The sequence below is a fragment of the Anas acuta genome, chromosome 6, assembly GCF_963932015.1.
Source record: "Anas acuta chromosome 6, bAnaAcu1.1, whole genome shotgun sequence".
Lineage (NCBI taxonomy): Eukaryota > Metazoa > Chordata > Aves > Anseriformes > Anatidae > Anas > Anas acuta.
Genome location: NC_088984.1, coordinates 34,919,164 through 34,940,470, shown reverse-complemented (window position 1 = coordinate 34,940,470; position 21,307 = coordinate 34,919,164). Strand labels below are relative to the sequence as shown.

Below are 21,307 nucleotides of genomic sequence, written 5' to 3'. Positions count from 1 at the left end.
CCTGACCCAAAGTAAACATACAAAGAGTCTCGTATCCCATTCATTATACAAACAAAACCATTATGTTATTGTAGGTAGGTTTTGTCTGCATTTGGAAGGTGGGATCGGTTCAATACATAAGTACATGCCATATATTAATCTACAATTAACATCGATAATCCTGGAAAGACTCTGAAACAGTAAATACTAACATAGATTTTTCTTACTTGCTAAGTGTTTATTTCTGCATAGAAGGTGGATAAATAAGCAGTATTTATGTTTAGTCATAAATGAGCCTTTTTGGCACAACAGCAAAACTCAAACTTTATATCGACATTTCTGTCTATATGCCATTTTGTTAAAGTTGACAGAAATTTTGATACTACTTTTTAAGTAAAACTATGTCAGCTACTTTAAGAAATGTGTGTTTTAAATACCTATAAGCACAAGAAGCATTTTTATTTTGTGAACACATGCAAAAAGCCATGGATTGCCAAATACAGCCAAATGTTACTTGCAAATGGAAGAGAAGTTGAGATTATTAGCATATTGCTATGAAAAAGCATTGCTTATAATTAAAAATAATTTTAGCCTTCATTTTGCACAGAGTTTTTATAAAGTATACTAAAAGGCAGGTAACTGCTAACTACTTTTCTATTAATTCATGAAGGAAAAAAGCCCTTCAGACTGGACCTTCAGAATTGCTCGATTTGAATAGCTATTCTTAGTATAACAATTTCAACAGAAGATTGATAGATAGCAGATTCATTAATGGACTAATTTAAAATGTTGGAATAATAATAATTTTGTTTTGGGTGTGGGAGAGAAAAAGCTACACAGAAACAAGAGCAAGCCTTTGCAAATTCCATATTTTAAGAGTATTGCTAGAGAATCCAAGATACATCTGCTCTGTCCTTTAACCACTGTACAAAATGTGAAATTATTAACACAAGTTAATACACAACAGAACACAGGAAAGCCAAAAAAAAAAAGAAAAAGCTTTTGCACAGCAGGATTACACGAGGTCTCGGGCAGCTGTATTCACTGGTTGGCTTTGGAAGACCACTTTTTGAAGGTGGTGGAATTAACAATCCAGCTGGTAGTCTAGAGTCAGGAGAACTCCTAGGAGTAAGCGTAATGGAAGAGATATCTAAACAAGGAGGTGAATCCTCATTGTTACACCAGAAAAAAGTAGAGGGTCTTTGAAACATATGTTCATCATTATCACACTTTATGTGCAGCAGCTGAAAAGGAATCACAGAAAGAGAAAACATTCTGAGGAACTGAACATGGTAATGTCAGGGAAAGATGAAAAAGACATTTCATACTTCAAAAGAGTTTGTCTGCAACTTGCTGGTCAGTGCTATAGTGATGTTACAAAACTCAATAATACTTTAAAACAAAATCTAAAAATGTACCATAACAACAGGTAGCCCAGTGTTAACTGGAACAAAGACAACCTGTGCCTTGATAATTACATCAAAACAAAATGAAGACAAGGATATTTTCAAAAGTAGGCATGTCAGCTTCACTGACAAATGTCAAAATCCACCAACATAATAGCAACATCTCACACATGCACGTGTAAATTAGCAGTTAAGCACATCTCTGGTGTAGAGTAATACAGTTACTCTGGTGGTTAACACAGGCCAGACTTTTCATTCTCCATACAAGGAAACACCTACCACTTAAATCCCACAAATATTTATAGAAAAAATAATAATTATTTAACTAAAATATTCTTTCAATAGAAGCTAATGACACACAAATTTTAAGGCTTATGTCAATACTAGACTTTCTTTCATTTCCTTATCTGTAGAATTTATGTATGTAATCATTTATGGACAATAACAACTGCCATCTTTTCTGTGCATATGAATAACTCATTGAACCTGGAGAACAAGATTTTCAGTAGGTAGATCAAAACCTGAGATCCTTTGTTGCAAAACAAAGGGATCCTCATTCCCCTACAACAGCAGCACAGGATCCAGGACAGAATAACACTTTGCTGCTGCGGAAAGAAAAATGTTGACAGCTTCAAGATTCTCTGGATCTCTAAAGTCCCACAGAACAACTTCTAACAGAGGCAAATGAGTAACTGTCACACCACAATACCAGATGGCAAGAGCATCCACCCAAGACGAAAGTGATAATTTCAAGGTTCTGGTCAGACAAGGGCCTGAAGCTGGCTGTCTCACATGAACATGGAGCATTTAAGTGCACATTCCAGCAATATTCATTGTGAATATAAGCCAACCTGAAGGTGTTGCCCATTTTGACTAAAAAAGTCCTTTAAATTTTGCCTGAATTAGAAATATCTGCTATGCATAACAGTTTTCAAATGAAATGGATCTTTTCTAGGTGAAATTAGAAACACAGAGACTTTATGATCAATCCTAGAAAGAAAAGCAGAAGGAAAATGTCTTCAAATATTTGATTTAAGAAACATATCCAACCAACTCTTCTGTTGGGGCCAAGTTCTAATTTCTACCTCAAAAACAGGTTTGCATCATTAAAGCAAGGTTTTAGAGAAGGACAGATTCATCTTTGAAACCTAACAGAAAGAACTGAGCATATGAGCTTCTTCTTGGCTAGAGTAGGAGTTTACACATGTGGAAGGCAGGAACTGGGCCTGTGCTACAGGTACCTTGCATAAAACCACTCTGACTTGCCCAGAATGAAGCAGCGGTAGATATGTGCAGCAAAAATGTCTAAGTCTACTTTCACTCTCTTTATACAGTGTTAGCTATCTGATATGATGTGATTATTTCATTAGAAGTTTGCATAACTCCAGCAGATCAGGAATTAATTAATGATTTTAAGCTTTTTTTTTTTTTCTTTCTCCCCATTATTATGTATAAAATGGAACATTTAAAATCCTTTTGAACTGAAACTTAGTTGCTTGCTTCATTTTCCATATACAAAAGTCAGGTTTAGGGCCTGGATATCAAAATTTAATAACAATGTCATACTTAGGAAAACATTAACAAACACCACAAAATTCTCTATTTCAAAATTTGAGGTTTATAAGAAAAAAATATTTTTATTGCAATTATAAAGAATAATAATGTATTGGGAATTGTGGAACTGAGGATTTGGAATGGTAATGAGTAAAAGAAAAAATATCCATATTATTATTATTATTTTTTTTTTTCAAGAGTGTTACCAGGCTACAAGCAGATGACTTGGAAAGCATTTTTCTTCCACTGACATGCAATACTTGCTGCTATACATATACACGGAAAAAATAGAACTCATAAAAATAAATACTGGAAGATACTAAATATAAACAGTCAAATGAAAGAAGCAAAATATTTCCCTAGAATGCAAAACAGCAGAGAATGAATAGTTTCCATTAAAAAGTAAGTATATCACATGAAAAATAACCAAAAAAAAAAAAAAGAAACACAAAAACATACAGAAAGCAGTAAAACGCATATAGGATGCAAATCAGCAAAACAATACGAATGAACTGGATACACAATACAAAATTGAAGGAGTAGAAAATAGGGAAAGAAAAAACATGAGCATATTCCCATTTGGCACTCTCAGCAAAAATATAAATCAAGTGATATGCCTAGACACATTCCAAAACTGATTTCTGAAATAACTGAAATAAGCATACAGGGTTTTTTTCCTCTTTTTTTTTTTTTTTTTAAACACTTCACACACACATTAAATGAGGGCAACAGGTGCAGATGGCCCATGCTCCTCAAATTCACTACTTAACATTAAAAAAGGTCTGATAAATCAATATCTTTAATGCTCTGAACTTGCAAAAAATAAATAAATGAGGTTTTGGCAACACTAACACAGTAAGAAGTATTGACCAGGAACCTACATATTACATAGTCTTTAGTCTTTTCATAGTTGCAGTCTATTAGTCCTTTTCAGAAGACTCAGAAGACTTTGATTTTTCTCTCTTTAAATTTCTTATCCTGAATAATCTTTTTTTTTATCTTTTTTTTTTTTTTTTTGTTCTCTCTCTGCTGTCTAAAGTTGGTGTTAGGACATTATCTCAACTTATCTTTCTTTTCTTAACCATATTGGTCAAGGAGAAAGCCTTCAAGGTACATTTGAGAAGTGTCAGACATGCCCAAAATAGATTAACAATTTCTTATCTTACTAGAGGTTCCTTAGTGGCCTACAGTGTTTTACTGTTCAGTCTATTAAAAAAAAACTGCTGGTGCTATACGTACGTAACCACAACCCACATGAAGGCCTTGTGTACAGCTATCCCAGGCTGTTCACTAAATAACACCAACAGTATAAATAGCACAAATAGAACAAACAAAACCAAGAACATGTCACATCAATTAGTGCTCCCAGGGATGCACTGATCTTTGGAAGTTGGATTTATACATAGTAGCAGCATCCAAAGACTTAGTTTGATATAAACTCAAGCAACCTCATCATAAGTAAATAACAAAATGAAAATCAGATTGTTCCCACATAATCAAGACCAAACGCTAGAAAGACCAGTGATTAATGTATTGCCAAACCACTAAAACAGATGAAAAGTAAACAGCACAGATACAAAAGTAATGGAAATTTTAGCTTTACATGCAAGGGAGTGACAAAAAAGAGAAACATCCCATGCCAACGTTTCCCATGGCACATGTAAGTGCAGCTAAGTGCAGCTAACCATATTAAGGCAACTGGACAGTATGCCCTTCATTGATTCATTCAGGATGCAACAAAAAGTGACAGTTTCTGTTGCATAATACAAATATGTTGATATTTTAGTGTCTGGCTTGTAAAAGTTTCAGCAAGACCAGCATACTTAAAAACATCAACCCCAAAGCAGAAGAAAAGCTAAGCAGTTTATTATTTACTGAACTTGCTAAACAACCTTTAATCTAAGTAGCTACAATAAAGTATGCAGAAGATTGATAGTTTGATGTTTGACTTTCACAATCAATTTTATTCTTAAGTTTTGGTTATATGATATATATATATATATATATATTTTTATTTTTTTTTCCTCACTGCTTTTAATGGCTTCTTTTATAGGTTCAGAAAGAAGTTTGATTTTCTCATACAGTTTATGAACTGATAGAAAAGGCAGCTAACTCAGGTTGAGGTTACTTCGGCCATTTGTCTAGATTTAGAACAGCCAAACATTTTGTTAGTGATGCTAACAATCAAGAAACTTGAGAATTTTGACAGCAGATATATCCCTCAAAAGCAGAAGCCTACTTGCTGTCAGCACTTCACACCTGCTTATGTGTTCCAGAAACGTGAAGGGCACATGACTGCGTTTTTCATGCATGTAATTTGCACCCATTTCAGTCTGCCAGAATTATTTTAAAATAAGTCCTCTAATAAATCCTTACATGGCCTGCAAAGCAGGAAGCAAGAAGAATCAGAAAAGCAGTTTTAGATTAGGTTTCCTTTTGTACTTCACAAAAGAGCCTATAATTTGACTACATGTGAACTCTAGAAAGAAAAGTCACTTTTTCCCCAAAACCTTGTCATCATAATTTACAATTTTCATTAGTGGATTTTTTTTAATGGAACAACTGAGAACTAACAACAAACACCAATTTCTTTTCATTATCATTGCCTAAAAAAGAATACAATTAAAACAATTAAACATGGATGCTTCAGCTGGTAAAACACTCTCATATGTAAGTTATCAATCTTCAAAAATATATTTATTTCTGTGTTCACAGTGAATCTTTAGCTTATAATTCACTATTTGCATTTTCCTCTCTTCGTTAGACCACTGACAATTTTTGGAAGAGTGACTATGCATAGCATTCTTTAGACATGTTTTGTTATTAGAGAACTGCAAATTAAAAACTTTTAGCATTATGTTTTGCAAATGAAGTGTTCTACATTATTACTCAAGAATTCAACACATGATCACATGACCAACTCCTTTTGGAGAGGTAAATTTGTCAGTAAAATCACATATTGCACTGTAGAATGGTACTACTAATTTGGTCTGAAGCATCACAGATATAAAAAAACATAAAGTACCATCTTTGATACTATAGAAAAATATCTAAGAAAATATTTAAAATACTTTGGAAGTAAAGGACTATCTGAATTTTTAGTCTTGATAGTAATATATTTGATCTTGAATACAATTCCAGCAAACAGCTTTTATGTACATCTTCATACGTAGTTACCAAGCCTATTTTAAATTATGAGTTAGAAAAGTTTATTTCAAATGATGACCTGGAGTCATCTGCTCAGAACCAAAGCATGCTGAGACCATTTTTTATTTTTTTTTTCTCAACTGTGCAGTCATTTATTTAATCCTATACACATATTAATTTATACATCCACAGTTTGAAGAAACTCAGTTTCTGTCTTTTTGATATCAAAGTCCCATCAGAAAACAAAATCTGATCTTTTTTCATAGGAAAATGATCTAGGAATCAGAAGATCTGAGCTTTAGCCTCCCTGGCAGAAAAAGGCTTTTTGCTTTTTTTTTTTTTTTTTTTTATATCTAGCAACAGTGTCCAGGGTCAGTAAAATAATATAAAGAGAGTAGGACTTCAAGTTTCTAAAGGTATTTTTCACCTACTTCATTTCATTAAAAATTAACAGGAAAACTAATGTGTCTGGAGTAATTAAAGAAACCAAAATGAATAAATTTCAAGAGGAACCAACAGGAGTAAAGAATGCTACACTGGTGCTGCAGGTAGACACAACGGAAAAAAATGGTTTTCAAGTGACAAGTGGGAAAGATATTCTATTCTAGATCAATAGTTTAACAAAGAAAGCATGATAGTGGCATCGCTTGGTGTCTGTAACTGCATTATTCCATGCTACAGGTGCAATAAGTACTTAGAAGTCCAAGCCTTCCCTCAAGTGGAAGAAGAAAACCACACACATTGTCAGCCTAAACTGAATCTGCTTAGATTGCATAGCTTACAACTCCCTTCCACAGGGATGAGGATTGACGGAGAGGATGTAGCACACACATTTCAAATGTTTATATTTGTTATGTTCTGGGAACTGTCATCACAGCCCCTTGCAACATCGTGGGCTTCTGCAAGAATATGCTTGTTTAATCAAGTTGCTAATGTTGACTGCTAAAGAGCTAAAGCACTTGCTGATTACCAAGTGCTTCCAAGACCATACATTAATCACTAAAAGAAGAGCACAGTCAACAACATATAAGATAGGAAATCTCTTTCAGCACATCTGGTAAACGTTAAGAAACAGTTCAAGCAGTGTGCAAACAACCAAAAACAACCCATAAAGCATAAGGTCAGAAAATCCAAGGTATTATTTAAGCATAAACAGAACCAGCTTTACAACAATCTGTAGCTGGCTAGGGAAACTAAACATTTTGTTAGAAATTACTGTGCTGCCAGTTAATGGCACAAGTAATATTATCGGAGTAGGTATAACGTATGAGAGCTTAAACTTGCCATCCCTCATTAAATGATCCATAGAGCACAGCAGATCTAGACCACAGCACACAAAGTAACAGCAAACTGCACTGATACAGTCCATAGGGGGAAAAAAATCCTTAAGCTACTTCTGCTCTCTTCTAATAGGAGCTGGGGCTTTACAAAGTCATGTATGAAATGATAGTTGATGTGAATTAAGTGTGTAAGATTTATTGCAAAATATAACAGACAATGAAATGTGCTATGAAACGTTCATAACTTCCTTCTTTCATACATGCTTGTTGCTCACATAGTAAAAGACAAAATATTTATCACCAAATCATATCCCCTGCCCTTCCAAGCATCCCGACTTATGGTTCCTTCATCAAACTCAGTCTTGGAAATATTTATGCTGCTTCTTCCTTACAATGAAGATTTTTAACCTATATGTTGTATCTCTATGTACTTACATGCTAGCACAATCGATGGCTTTAATTTAATTGATACAATCTAGTTTAAAGCAGACCTATTTGAATAATGTCTCTTGATAAAGAACAAAAGTTGATAGTGTTTGGTGGATAAGACTATGTTTCTATATATGATCTGAGAAAGACATTTTCTTAAAGATGTTTACTTTATATTGTTGGGTTTACATCTCATCAAAAAATCACATAGGTTGGAAAGTGACCTAATCCAAACTCCTGATCGAGCAGGATGCATTTCAATGGAGCTGCTGAGGAACATGCCCAGCAAGGTTTTGAATATCTCTAAGGGTATAGATACCTCAGCACGTCTGGGCAAATTATTCCAATATTTATCCAGACAATTTATCTAAGACTATTTTATTGTGGAAGAAAAGTAGGTATTAAGTAGGCTGTTAGTTGGCTCTTACTGCAATTCTAGTAATGAGAAAATTCAAAAAATTTAAATTAATGATTAATATTTCAATATTAGTAATCATCAATAATTAATATATCATTTTGTTGTAGTGTGATATTTAAGCAATATACATATTCATTGTACCAACAGAAATTATCAATAAAACACTACCTAGAGTTTACAAATAGCTGTTCCATCTTAACTCAATCTTTAATAATGGGTAAGATACTACAGAATTAAAAGAGAAAAGAAACATGAGTGCGTGCTACACACACTACAGGATATTTTTCTTGGTCATTATTAATACATTTCTTTATTTTTTTGCTACATGCATTTACCTAGTTTATTAATTTAAATGAAAGAGAGCCATGCCCATCATAAAAGACTTCAGAGTCTGTTTAATGTAATTAAAAATGCATTTATATTCATAAATAAAACAAATTAGCTTTAATTATAATTAAGGAAAATAGAATATTTTACCAAATTGATTTTAAATGTAGAATATGGGAAAAGTTTATCTCCTTTTATTGAATAATTCAGAAGTGATAAGACATCCATAATTAACAGTTTTAACTGTGGGAGTTACACAAAATATTTATAACTTGTGCTCTCTCTACTAAATAGACTTTAGGAAAATGAAATGACCTTGACTTTTCATCATGTAAACAAACATCTAATCAATATCAAGGAAGCCTATAGATACTACTGAAAAATTGTCATCACTATCAACATAATTTTACATTGCCCAAATTTTTGAACATCCATTTAAAGATAAATGGTGCACATTCAGGATGGGAAAAGGTTGGCCCAAGGTACACAACTTAAAAGCAGTATGTCTTTTTCTAAGATTTTAGTATAAGTACATAAAGAAGCTCAATTTATTTCTACAGTTACCTAACAGTGTGTAGAGAGAATAGGCTTTTAAGAATGGGAGAGTCATTAGGCTCAATCTGTAATGCAACTTGCATTTTTAGGGGTCCTGCCTAGACACAAGACACTGTCAATCAGTCATTTAAAAATAGTTCTGTCATCTACAGGAACTAGAACAAACATTAGAAATTTTGACTGTTGAGGAACCGTTAGGTGATCCTTTTTACCTGGATGGTAATTCCTGAGACCCTAATGACTCCTTGAAAGACAGACAAAAGTTTTTAGAAGTCATTCAGAAAGTGGGAGGTGTAAGTAACGATAGGCTTGTGACAGAAAGTTTGTAGAAAAAAAACAAACACAAAGCAGTGTTCTCAAACCAGATGCTTTCCGTTCAAAACAGAGTTCTTCATCCTTAGCTAGCATGCTTAGATATCTGCAAAGGAGTATTTACAGTCTTTATGCAGCAACAAATAGGTGCTTAGATATCTGCAAAGGAGTATTTACAGTCTTTATGCAGCAACAAATAGGTGTGACAAGACGCTTGAAGAACTGCGAAGTATTGAGACTGCCATTTGCGCTTTTGTTGTGTCACAATCTTACTGTTACTTCAGTACTGCATTTCTACAGATTTGTGACATGATCACTTGTGTTAATCATAATCACTGCATGAATACTAATAATTATCTAAACACAGATGATTATAAATTTAGAATAGCGTTACATACAGGAGTTCTGTTCTTGTACTTACTGGAGATGCATGTACTTGTGTTATTCTTAACTGATTTTCCAAATCCTGAACTTTATTCTTCAGTTCTGTGTTTTCAGTTTCTAATTCTTGAATCTACAAAGCAAGTGGTTATTGCAACAGCTATTGGGATATTCATTCATTTCAACAATATCTATAAACTTGTCCATTTACAATAAGCTTTATCTGAGTTTTGGTAATTTAGAAGTAATGCTTAGCCACTTATCTGATTACAAAAAATAATTAACTCTGAACATGTGATTGTTATATATTTCAACATTTCATTTCTGTTAGTCACCTCAAAAAGATGCAAGAACAAAATATTGTTTCATGCTTATCAGGTCTTTATTTAGTTTTCTTTTAAAGTATCTGTTGAAATTCTGAGAATGAAATGAAATTCTGAGAATGAAAATAATGCTGTCATAGAAAACATTACATAATTACAGCAGAATGTTCCTTTTATCTCTTTAGAAATTATAGTTGAAAACTTACTCTTTTCTGTAAACCTGCTATTTGTTTTCTTGTCTCAACATCTTTTCCTCCGGATTCCAGAAATTTTCTGTAAGCCAAGTCAAACGCTTGACCAATTGTTAAAGTTATCTCTTCCGCCTTCACATAAAACAAATTGAAAGTAGTGCATTAAAAATATTTTCATAATTACTTTCATTTCAGATGATCACAAAATACTTTACACAATGTATCTCATTCAAAGGTTTTGCTTCATCTATCATGAAATCCACACTGAAAGGAGCATGGCAAAAACCCCTTGGCAAAGTACAGAAAACATGATGAAAGCAACATAAAAATATCCCAGCCTTTTCTCCATCTGCATGACATTCAGTAGAGGTGTGTGAAGATCTCAAGTCTAGAGGAAGGGGAAATTAATGCCTCTCTCTTAACTGGGAAACAAAAATAAAACCACCTTTACAGAGAAAATACAAGAAAATATTTTAAGCAAATTAGACTGATTAGAGGGAAAAAAAAAATTTAAACAGGACTGCTTTAGAGAGTAACTGTTTAAGTTAGTAAAAGAACAGTGTAATGGATACAGAGAGTATGCAGTCCTAGTTATCTTCTTGGAAAGGGGGCTGAGGTGGGATCCTTTGAAATCTGAGGGTGCTAGTGAACAAAGAGTGAAAGAGAAGAAGTACAGTGAGTGGAATATCAGGGCCGAGGGAGGAAACAGAAGGTTAGCTTGGAAGACAAACATCATCAGTGTGCAGAAACTGTAAGGGCAATTTAAAATCACAGGAATGTGTGTAAAAGAGACAAGATAGAAATGGGAGGAGGAATGAACAGATGTGTACTGCAATCTGAACAATGTCTACGTAATAGAATGATATATAATTACATGTCAATTCTATATAAGTGAATATGCAACTCTTTTCTAAAAAATAAAAATAAAAAATTATTTCCCTAGTGTTTTCTTTGTATATCTTAGCTACTGCAGAACAAATCAGAAGGAGAGGCTCTAGATAACAAAAAAAAAAAAAAAAAAAAAAACCTCTGCAACTAAGCATCTGTTTTTGATGTTGATTCCAGTATTATTATTTTTTTGTTAATTACTTTCTGCCAAGGAAAACACATGACACGTTTCAAATAGACATCATTTTGCTCATTTCCTATCCTGAAGTTTATATACATATATTTTCTGCTATTACACATTACTGAGCAGCTGCCCTGCTTTATCTCAGACATGAGAGAATGTCAGTGGTTGGTGAAACTAATTCTCTGGTAGCGGATCAAGGCACTAAAAACTTGACAGACGTGGCAAGGGGAGGGAGGAAGGACAGAGAGGGGAGACTGCTGTAATAAAAAAATTACAAAAAACTGAGGAAGAGAGGCTGAGGCAGACACATCAGCAGAAGAACCTGTGACAGTATCTCAACCACAGGGTTGCAGTAATCTCTGCAAAACAGCTGTGCAAACAGTTCAAGCTTGGTGGGATGCACTCTGTTCTCTGAGAGTTTTTCACATCATTGGCATAGGATATTGAGCTGGGGAGTAGGGATTGTCCCAGAAAACCATCTTAGACCAAAAAAGAAAAAGACTCTCCTTTAAATTAATGCATCTAATTTACCAGGCACTATATAAGAAAGGTTATATCAAAGAGAAACCAGTGAGCAAGCAGGCAATTTGCCTTTGTTAACCATTCTTGCTTTATCTTAAAAGCAAATGCCATAACTGGCACCCACATTCTTCTAAACAAGAATCTTGCATACTTACACACTTTTCACTGTCAAATACATAGCACAGATGCTTATTTGATTCTGAGTCTTTGCATATAAATGTAAATATCCTCTTGTCAGTTTTATCATCAGCACAAAATGATATCCTATGGAGTTGGCAGTTGTGCTGAACCTCCTGCAAGTAAAAATAAAGATTATTTTCAACGAAGTGCTTGCATACTTGCTTGGGATAGAGAAAATCTCTGTATACGAGAGAGCCTAAGAAATGGACTTAAGAGTATAACAGAAGTTAAACTCATCTTGTCTAACCATTTTTATTGAATGTAAGCAGGAACTTTTTCTAGAAAACTTCTTTTTTATTTTACGTTGCTTTGTGTCCTTGTGCAACATGATCAGGGACTGATTATGTAAAACACTTTGTTCTTTACCCAGATGCAAACCATCTTCAGATTTCATCATCTCCCAGGTTTTGCTAAAATAGTTGTACTAAAATGAGTCATTACCTTTTTACCGTAAGTGCAGAAAACAAAAATAAAATGAATTATCTAGATACAGGACATTGAGAAATAAAGTAGAAATCTAAGTAATGGCTTATTTAAGGTGTAATATAAATAGCTTTTAACATTACTATTTGCATATTGTAGACTCTGTGTCTCATTTTCCACGAGAAAGCATGTACAAGCTACTTAAAAAGTTGCAGTTGCAATGTTCTTCAGCTAAGAGAGCTTGATGAGACTGAAATAAAAATCAAAAAAAAATTGTTGTTTTTCTTCAAGTCTCTTCTTGGTATTTTATTTTATTTGGCTTATTACATGGGAAAGCAGTATTTGCTTTAAAGGAAAGTATGCAGTTTAGATGTGAACTATTATCTATGGAAAAAAAAGTTTCTGTGCAGCACTGGGCTTCCCAGATTGCAATTAACTCATAAACAAAGACATGCCCTCTCTGCACTCAGCATTTTATCCAAAAATGTACCATATGGCCAATCTTTTCCCCTTCTCTTCCCCCTGCCCTAACTGGATTCTCCTTTCTCAATCTTTACAGTTATTCTTCTGTGCATCCTATTTCTCTAGTGTCCCGAAATCTGTCACACAAATTCTTCCCATTATAGTTCTTTAACGGTGTTAATATAATACCACATGCTTGTTTTGGCTCTTTTAGATTCATAGATCAGTGTAACTATTTCATATCATTTAAGGACAGAACTATTAATTTTTTTTAGTTCCCTTTTTTTGAATATTAAATATGGAATGATACATGAGCAGGCCTCCTGTTCCTACCACAATTTATAGTCATCACGTGAGCAACGACCAATATTCCTCTGTAACGATACTAATGTTTCAAAAACACACTAAAAAAATATTGTAGTCAGTGATGATAATATAGAATTCAAGTCGTTTCCTAAAGCATCATTAAAACTTGCAAAAAGAAAGAAACCTTGATTCACATTTGCTATTACACATAGCTTTAAGAAAAGAAAGAGGAGAGGTAAAAAGACTGCTCAGAGCTGATAACCACTGGAGTTTGTACTTACGAAGTTGAAATGAGATTAAAATGCTCCTATTGCCCTGAGACCAAATGTCCCACAGCTTTCTGTTAGTCTTTTTTTTTTTTTTTCCTCATTTAAAACTGTTATTTTGAAATGGCTTTTGGCAGAACATGGGGTTTGGTACTCCCTTCTACCATACGACATAAGGAAGATGCAAAAACTGCAATGAAGTTGACATGGATATTTTTATCCTTTGTGCTTATGAATTACTGAATTGTGGTTGTATCACAAGATTGAAGAGAACATAGGTTGCAAGCAGATACAGTCCTGAACCAAACCCACTTTTTCTCCAAAGGCAGTACCACTCTCTGAATGGCCATAACTATTCCATGAGTAAAAAGTAGCAACAAACAGTTCATTCTACTCCAAAATTCAACATATGCATAAAAGACTTAAGAACACTCATATGTTACAAATTGCTGACTACGGAATAATTGCTCATTTAGCTAGATCGTATTTATGTCATTCTTCTTTGAAGTCTGTGAGAAGGATGTTTTGCTTAATATGTAACCCTTTCCAAAATACCAGAGCAAACAAACAAATCAAAAGCCCATCAGTGGGATGACACAATGGACCACAACTGCTGAAAAGGCAGGAATTGTTAGATGAAAAGCATACAGTAGCCCTTATGGCCCAAAGCTTACAGAATAATGGGTAACACCTGAAAAACATGCATTCTAGGGAAGGGGGGACACAATAATAAAACCCAAAAATACCAAAAGGGAAGAAAAAAATGAACGAGTTAAAGAAAGTGAGGTGCAATTCCAAAGCAACATCATGAGGAATGAGTCACTGCAAACAAACCATCTCCTCAAATTCACGAAAAACCCCTACGTGGAGGCACCTACACCATGGCAACCACTTGGAATGGAATTCACCACATGCAAATTAACATACAATTAACACTGCATTTTCATCTTCCTCAGGGTTTAAAAGTCCTGGTGTGGAAGCATTATAAAAATTAAATCCCACATTAGCTCAAGTCTGTATTTCTGAGCATCATGTATCTTCTTGGGAAGATGTTACCTACATGTTGTAAGAGGAAATGGCATTTTAACACGATGTTTTCATCAATGGAATAGCTTTCACTGTAATTGTTTTTAATATATAACAATATAAACATTAAAAGCAGCAAAAGCCATACATAGTTACTGCTTTAGCATCACAGATAAGTACGTCTCTTACCTTTGTTTTTGGATCTAAAATTTTCACTCCATAGATAGAAATTTGTAATTCAACTTTGGGAGTCTTCTGGCCTTCAGATTTCTTGATATGTCTTGCAAACTACAAAAGGAAAGCATTACAGCAATCACATTACTAATAAAATTTATTTATTTATAATTACTTCTCATTTCCTCTTAACTCCTGCAAACTGGGGCTCTTTCCTCTCTTCTTGAACAAGCTCTTACAAACACCACCAACCATTCCCAAAGTCGTATTTGGTCACATGACAGCATTTCTGATTGCATGCTGTAGAATATTCCTATGCTTAGGAAACTATAATTTTAAATTATTTATCTGATTCTCTTGAAAATATTACCTTTAATTTATGCACTTAATTTACAGCATTACATCAGATTACTAGAACAGTAGAAATATGAAAACCTTCAGACAGACAGTTTGTTAACTGCTTGGTTGTTAGTGAGCATTATTATTTTTTCCACATTACACTAATCCTATATGCATTTCCATACAAAATCGTGAAGGGTAAGTATCATTTATTTTAAGAAAATTAATTCTTTTAAACAGGTTCAGTGTGAAACCATTACAGCTGTCAACACAAATATTTAATTTATCATATTCTCAGGATCTATTTGCTAACAGTTCACTAGATGATGGCTAGACATTTCCTACAACTGGGTCATAAATCCTATTTAATATATTTTCCATCCTTTTATAAATCCTTTTTTAACAGCTGGGTCTGACTTGCCTTTCCTTCATGAACACTGTGTACAAAATAAACAAAGAGCCTAAAATTTGCTACTCCTGTCAAAGGAAGTGTCATGAACTTAGGTAACTTTCTCAACAAAGATATGGTGCTGCTTTGCACTTTGCTCTGTTACCAGCCTTTTTCCTCTCCAGTCTTTGACAGCTGGGAATGTTCCTTTCAAATGCATAAAAAAGGACAATAACTCACTGAGAGCCAGAGGAGCTGGAGTCTCTGCTTGGCACCTATATGAACACACTTGAAGTTGTATCATGCTTACAAGTTAGTTAAAAACAAACCAAAAGAACTACAAAAAAAAAAAAAAAAGAAAAAGCCCACCACAGTGAAAACCCCACACCACTCTCAGAAGTGACCCTTAAATCTTACTAGCCATTTTGTATTTCAACAGCTGGGATTGCTACAGTCACTGACCAAATATTTCATGAAGGTTTGTACATGATGACTTCCTAGAGAAAACCAGCTGTTCAAAAGTTCAGCAAAGCTGAACTAAGTTTTTGTTCTGCCTGTCTTCAGTGTCATGCATACAGCTCTTGCAATTTATACATCCTTTTACTCCTACTTGTCTTCAAGCACATCTCTCACATATTTAAAGTACACTTCTAATACAGTCTAATAACAATCCCATAATCTTTATTTTACTTAAGGTGGGTCATCAAATATTAAGTTTTTATTTTAAAAATATTGGTTTAATTGAAGAAATGAAACACAGGTTTAAAGGCATTTTGGCTATCAGTATTTTTTGACTTTTTAGGAAACTTCAAAGTTGCTGTAGGCAAAATATTTTTCTTTAATAAAAATTAATCCAACCCCTCCTTCCCCAGAGACTTTAATGTTATACTACCAGTTAAACCTGTTTGATTTTTATGCCTCTGCTTTAAAAATATGTGATAGGCCAACAAAAGTTTTATTAGCATAGACTTTTTTTTTAAAAAATGAATATAAAATTAAATAATCTTTCAGATCATTTTCAAACCTTTGTATTTTATTTTATTTTAGCTTTCCTTTCTGATTCGTGGTTTGATTATAAACTTTTAGGGGGTAAAACTTCAAGGACACACATGCTGCCTTTTAACAGTACAACTGGGCTCTGTGCTTGGCTCACTCTGATACATGTAAAACTGAATGACCACAAAACATACGCATCACCTGGAAAGCCTGGGCATTTCAATTCCCAATGCACATCATATTGCACAAAACCATACCCACCCCATAAATAATAATCCTGGTGCATGAAATGACTTGGAACAGCCTTGAACCTGAATGAACGCTAGCTTCCTGGTCCCATTCATTTTAAGGTATGTGTGCACAAGTATTTCTGTGCAGTAGTTAACAAGAAGGATAAATAATATTTAATTTTACTGAGTTAAAGCAATAGTGCATGTTAAGAATGTTGATGAAAGGCTTGGGTTTCCAACTTTAATAATTTCATCAAGGACCTGAACAGCTACAACATGAAAACATTTTTAAATAAGTGAATCTGAGTAACTTACACAAGTTTTAGAGCAGCTGGCCAAAGCTTGCTCCAAGTAGTCAAGAAGTCTTATAACACTGAGGAAGTTCCAGAAGATGATTCCTGCCAATACTAAATAAGGGTCAACAAACTGACCCTACCACGTCTCTGCTCCCAAAAGGTATATGTAAAGTTCAAGAACTGAAGAACGTAAGCAAAATGAAATTAATGATGACCAAAAAGCTTTTTTAAATTAAAAAAAAAAAAAAAAAAAAAAGCAGCTTGTCAAAATAGACAAGGTATTTGACTAAGTTTTGCATGCCATTATATTTAGGAAATGAAGCAATACAAAGAAAGTATTAGTGAAGTTAGTCTCCAGATGCAGTTATAAACAGGAAATTGTCATTGGGCAGATATGTTTCTAATGTATTCCAGCAGGGTTTATTTCTTAAGCATGTCAGTATTGAAAAATGACCAGGAAGAAAATAATTACTAATAAAATCTTCTGGCTGAAAAATAAAATAAAAAAAAAAGATGAAAAAAGATGAAAAAATGAGACAAAAAGTTACTAATGATCTATAGTGAAATCTCAAATCATTACAGAGCAAGTTTGCAGAATCTAGTGGCAAATAATGTAAAGAATACATTGCCAGTATGCAAACAAGCCACCTCTGGTGCAATAACAACTTTTGCAATCATACATTTGGGAACAAAATTTCTTTCTTTATAGATTAACCTACAAAGAAAGAATTAAGTAAGTCTTGGTGTCACAGTGGGCTTTCCATAAGCTGTAGACTCTTCTCATGATGCAATGATCAGGAAGAATAATGCAATCCTTGGATATTTTGAATCAATCTTTAAGAAGGCCACAGAGGATGCAATGTATCAGCTGCTTGTGAAACCACAACTCAAATTCTACATTCTGAAGTTTTCAAATTCAGAGGAATGTTGACCAAATGGAGAAAACTTACTAAATATTTGCACAAATTAGCAGAGGGCCGGAAAGGCACTTTATAAGCAGCTCTATCAGCTACAGAAGTGGTGCAAATCAAAAACAAGTTAATCGTGGAAGACGTAAGGAAAAGAATCTCTTCACCATGGATATCCAAGAGAGATGAACAAACTTTTAAATCAAAGGTTTACTGAGATCAAGTGACTGAAAAGTACATGTCAATCTGTACAACTGATAGTTACAATCTGTAGCTATTGTAGCTATTTTCTTAATGCTTTTCCTGCCCACTCCCTGATCTATGGTAATAACAGGTACCATACAGATACAGACAAGTAATTTTATTTGTATCTGACCTCTTCAGAACGTCTGGTTCAGCTACCTCCCAAACTTGCATAGGTTTTGACCAGCAGACCTGAACCCATACACAGCTATCTGCCACTTGACTATTTTCTCCTCTCCCTATTACTTCTACGTGTTCATTCTTGCTAACATGGACTCTCAGGGGCCTCTGGACACAAGAGTTTTACACTCCTAATTTTGTCCTTTCAGCACATGCTGCAAACGAAGTAATATTTGTAGCTCACGCAGTAACAACATTATTTAAGAGTGTAAAAATCTGTAGCCTCCCATTGGCATAAAAGTGGACAATGAAACAAAATTATAATGAATCATAGCATGGCTTGGGACAAGATACAACGGTCCAAATTCTTAAGCAGTTAGCTTATACATATACTGTTCTCAGGCAAGACACCCAAATTTGGCCCAATCATAGTATGAGCAGCTCAGTAGAATGTGATAGTTTTTATTTAACTGCTTTAGAATTAACATTGTATTTTAATAAAGTTTAAAATAATTTAATTCCCTTTAAAGGGAAGCAAGACATACAAATCAATCCATTTTCTATGGCATCATTTTGCTTTTAAATGAAAGAAAAAACTTCCATATGTCTTATCTTTTACTAAAATAGCAGGGAAAATAACATTTTCATATTATTATTAAAATATATTTGAAATACTTATGGCATTAAGCATTAGTAAACTGCAATCAGAAGGCCAATTAGAAACAACATGAGGAAAATAAACATTTCAAAATCAGACAGGAGCTTCAGTTAAAAAAAAATAGCAGTTAAAAACTTTTCTGCCAAAATCAATTTTAACTTATGCATATCAAATCTATGTGCTTTTATTTAATATATACACCTCTTCTGGTGAGTAAGAAGAACCATGAAACGTCAAAGGTGGAAGTTTCTGTGATTTGGGTGTTAATTTTCAGCCGAGGCTACAAAGGTTCGATTCCTTCATTTTACACAGACTTCCAGTGTGTCAGACACCACACGTGCCACTTCACATAAACATCTTTAAAGGTGTCTGTTAGGGGGTAACATAGTTATCTAAGCTGAAAGACAGCTTTATATCAAGCTTTGAGAAGATGATTTTCCTCTACTTTTTAATAACAACATTCACTATAAAGAGATGTCTGATGAAAACAGTCACCATTTCTTCTAGGTCATATTATGGTCCAAGCTCTCATGCACATCTTATGTGGATCTAACGAAATTATGATATTTCAGGTGGCTTCAAAGTGCTTAGTGCCACTTACATAATCTCTGTTCATTCATAATCACTGAGCAGGAAGGTGGGTAAAAGAATAGCCAAAATTGAAACAAGAACAGCCCAAAACATGTGTTTACTTCCAGCTTTTCCCTAACCCTGCTCCACAGTACTTTCTTACTAGGGGTCTGGTTATGCTGCCCTTTCCATCTGTTGTGCTGATATTGCAATCTCTTCTCACCTCTGGCAACCCTGCAACTTTTTGTCAAGGTCCAAATTCATTTCTGCAGACTAATTGAAACATTATGTCCCTCCTTAATTAAAATAACGTATCATTTTACTTTATTTTATCAAGTGTGATTTGACATTTACACATTTGACTAACAGACTTATTCTGATCCAACATCTTGGTACCACTTTGCTGAGTATTTATTTCATTTTATAGATTTAAACAGAAAACTGAAAGGAAAAAATTGTTTGTAATAAATTATGAGAACAGTCCCCCTTATCTTAGAAATTAAAAAGCACACTTGAAAGTTATTAGTGTACAAATTTATTCTTTGTCCTGCAGTACTGCCCCAAGTTTGAAAATACAAGTGAAAATCCTGACTAAATGAAAACTTTGGACAACCTTCCAGAAAAATTAAATAGAGATACTTGAAGCAACTGTAGATTCAAAATTGCAACTGAACCAGAAAAATTAGCAAGTATTTATATAGTAGTAGTTACATTTGCGATTAAAAAAGTAGAAAGAAGCATCAAGAAAATGTAATTTTTTCCAAGTGATTTTATTTTACTGCAGAACATGAGCTCCACCTGCTGGTGAAAGCAAGTTCAAGGAGTTGCACGCTAGTTTTGCACAAAACTTTATTTTGGCAAGTGAAAAATTCTTTGTGTTGTATGAGTGGAAAGCTTTTGATTTAAAGTAGTAAAGAGTTTCATTACAAATGTATTTGCTCCTATAGTTTGATGACATGATGAAAAAATAGCTTACAGTGACAGCATTCAAAACGTTGTTAATGCAATGTGCTCCAGTTGTAAAAATAGCTCCATGTGTTGTCATATTTATTTTTTTTTTTACTGCTAGCTATTAATTTTCATAAAAAACTGTGATTAACAAAACTGTGATTTAAAACAATCTGTATGTAATCAAAAATACAACACCAGAAGCTACATACTTTAAAATATATATATAGCAACTCTCTCACTCCAAAACACACTAAGAACTTTTCCTTTCAATATAAGGCATTAGCTTTCAAGCTGTTTTGCTTTTTAAAAAATAAAACTAAACAAAAAAAAACATAAAAAACTAACATTCTCAAAAATAAGAGATTTGTGTTAATAATAACACTTAGTATCTCTACGCTTCTCTTCAAAGAATTCAATACAGAACATAAATCAACATTTTATGTTGTAAGTATTCAATAGCTTGAGGATTGCTTCAAACATAATCTGTTTTTATTTGCTCTCTGAAATTCTGTTCCAATATTTTTCATTTGTTTCCAGAAATTGTCTTTAATTACTTCGAGATTTCTAATCAGCTTGAAATTATGAGATTCCATGCAATATTTGTCAATTAAGATCCGAAATTCCAAGTCTGAAAAAGACATTGCCACTCTGTCAGCAGTGATGCTGACACACATCTCCGAGGTGGTTTATTTAGGTAACACACATAAAAAGTTAAGACAGCTATTTATATACTCCACCAGCAGAATAAGAATATACTAAAAATTCTTCCTTGAAAATTTTCATGCTAGGCTGCCAAATGTTTTTGCCCAAGAAAGGAACAATAGTTCAGGACCTTCATGCATGTCAGAGAACAGGTGGTTGAAATCCTGGTTTCA

General features: G+C 33.8%; 1 protein-coding gene across 4 annotated transcripts in view; it reads right to left on the bottom strand.

The window, feature by feature from the left end:
• Window positions 1-21,307, bottom strand: part of GULP1 (GULP PTB domain containing engulfment adaptor 1) — a 149,043-nt gene that overhangs the window by 17,829 nt on the left and 109,907 nt on the right. For 3 of the 4 annotated variants that reach the window (XM_068686484.1, XM_068686483.1, XM_068686482.1), the window contains 5 exons: window positions 14,749-14,847; window positions 12,052-12,189; window positions 10,318-10,434; window positions 9,829-9,921; window positions 999-1,223 (listed from right to left, as the gene is read on the bottom strand). In XM_068686484.1, coding sequence (XP_068542585.1) covers window positions 999-1,223; window positions 9,829-9,921; window positions 10,318-10,434; window positions 12,052-12,189; window positions 14,749-14,847 — 672 coding nt within the window. The remainder of the gene's footprint in view (window positions 1-998; window positions 1,224-9,828; window positions 9,922-10,317; window positions 10,435-12,051; window positions 12,190-14,748; window positions 14,848-21,307) is intronic. The other variant, XM_068686485.1, reaches the window with a different exon arrangement.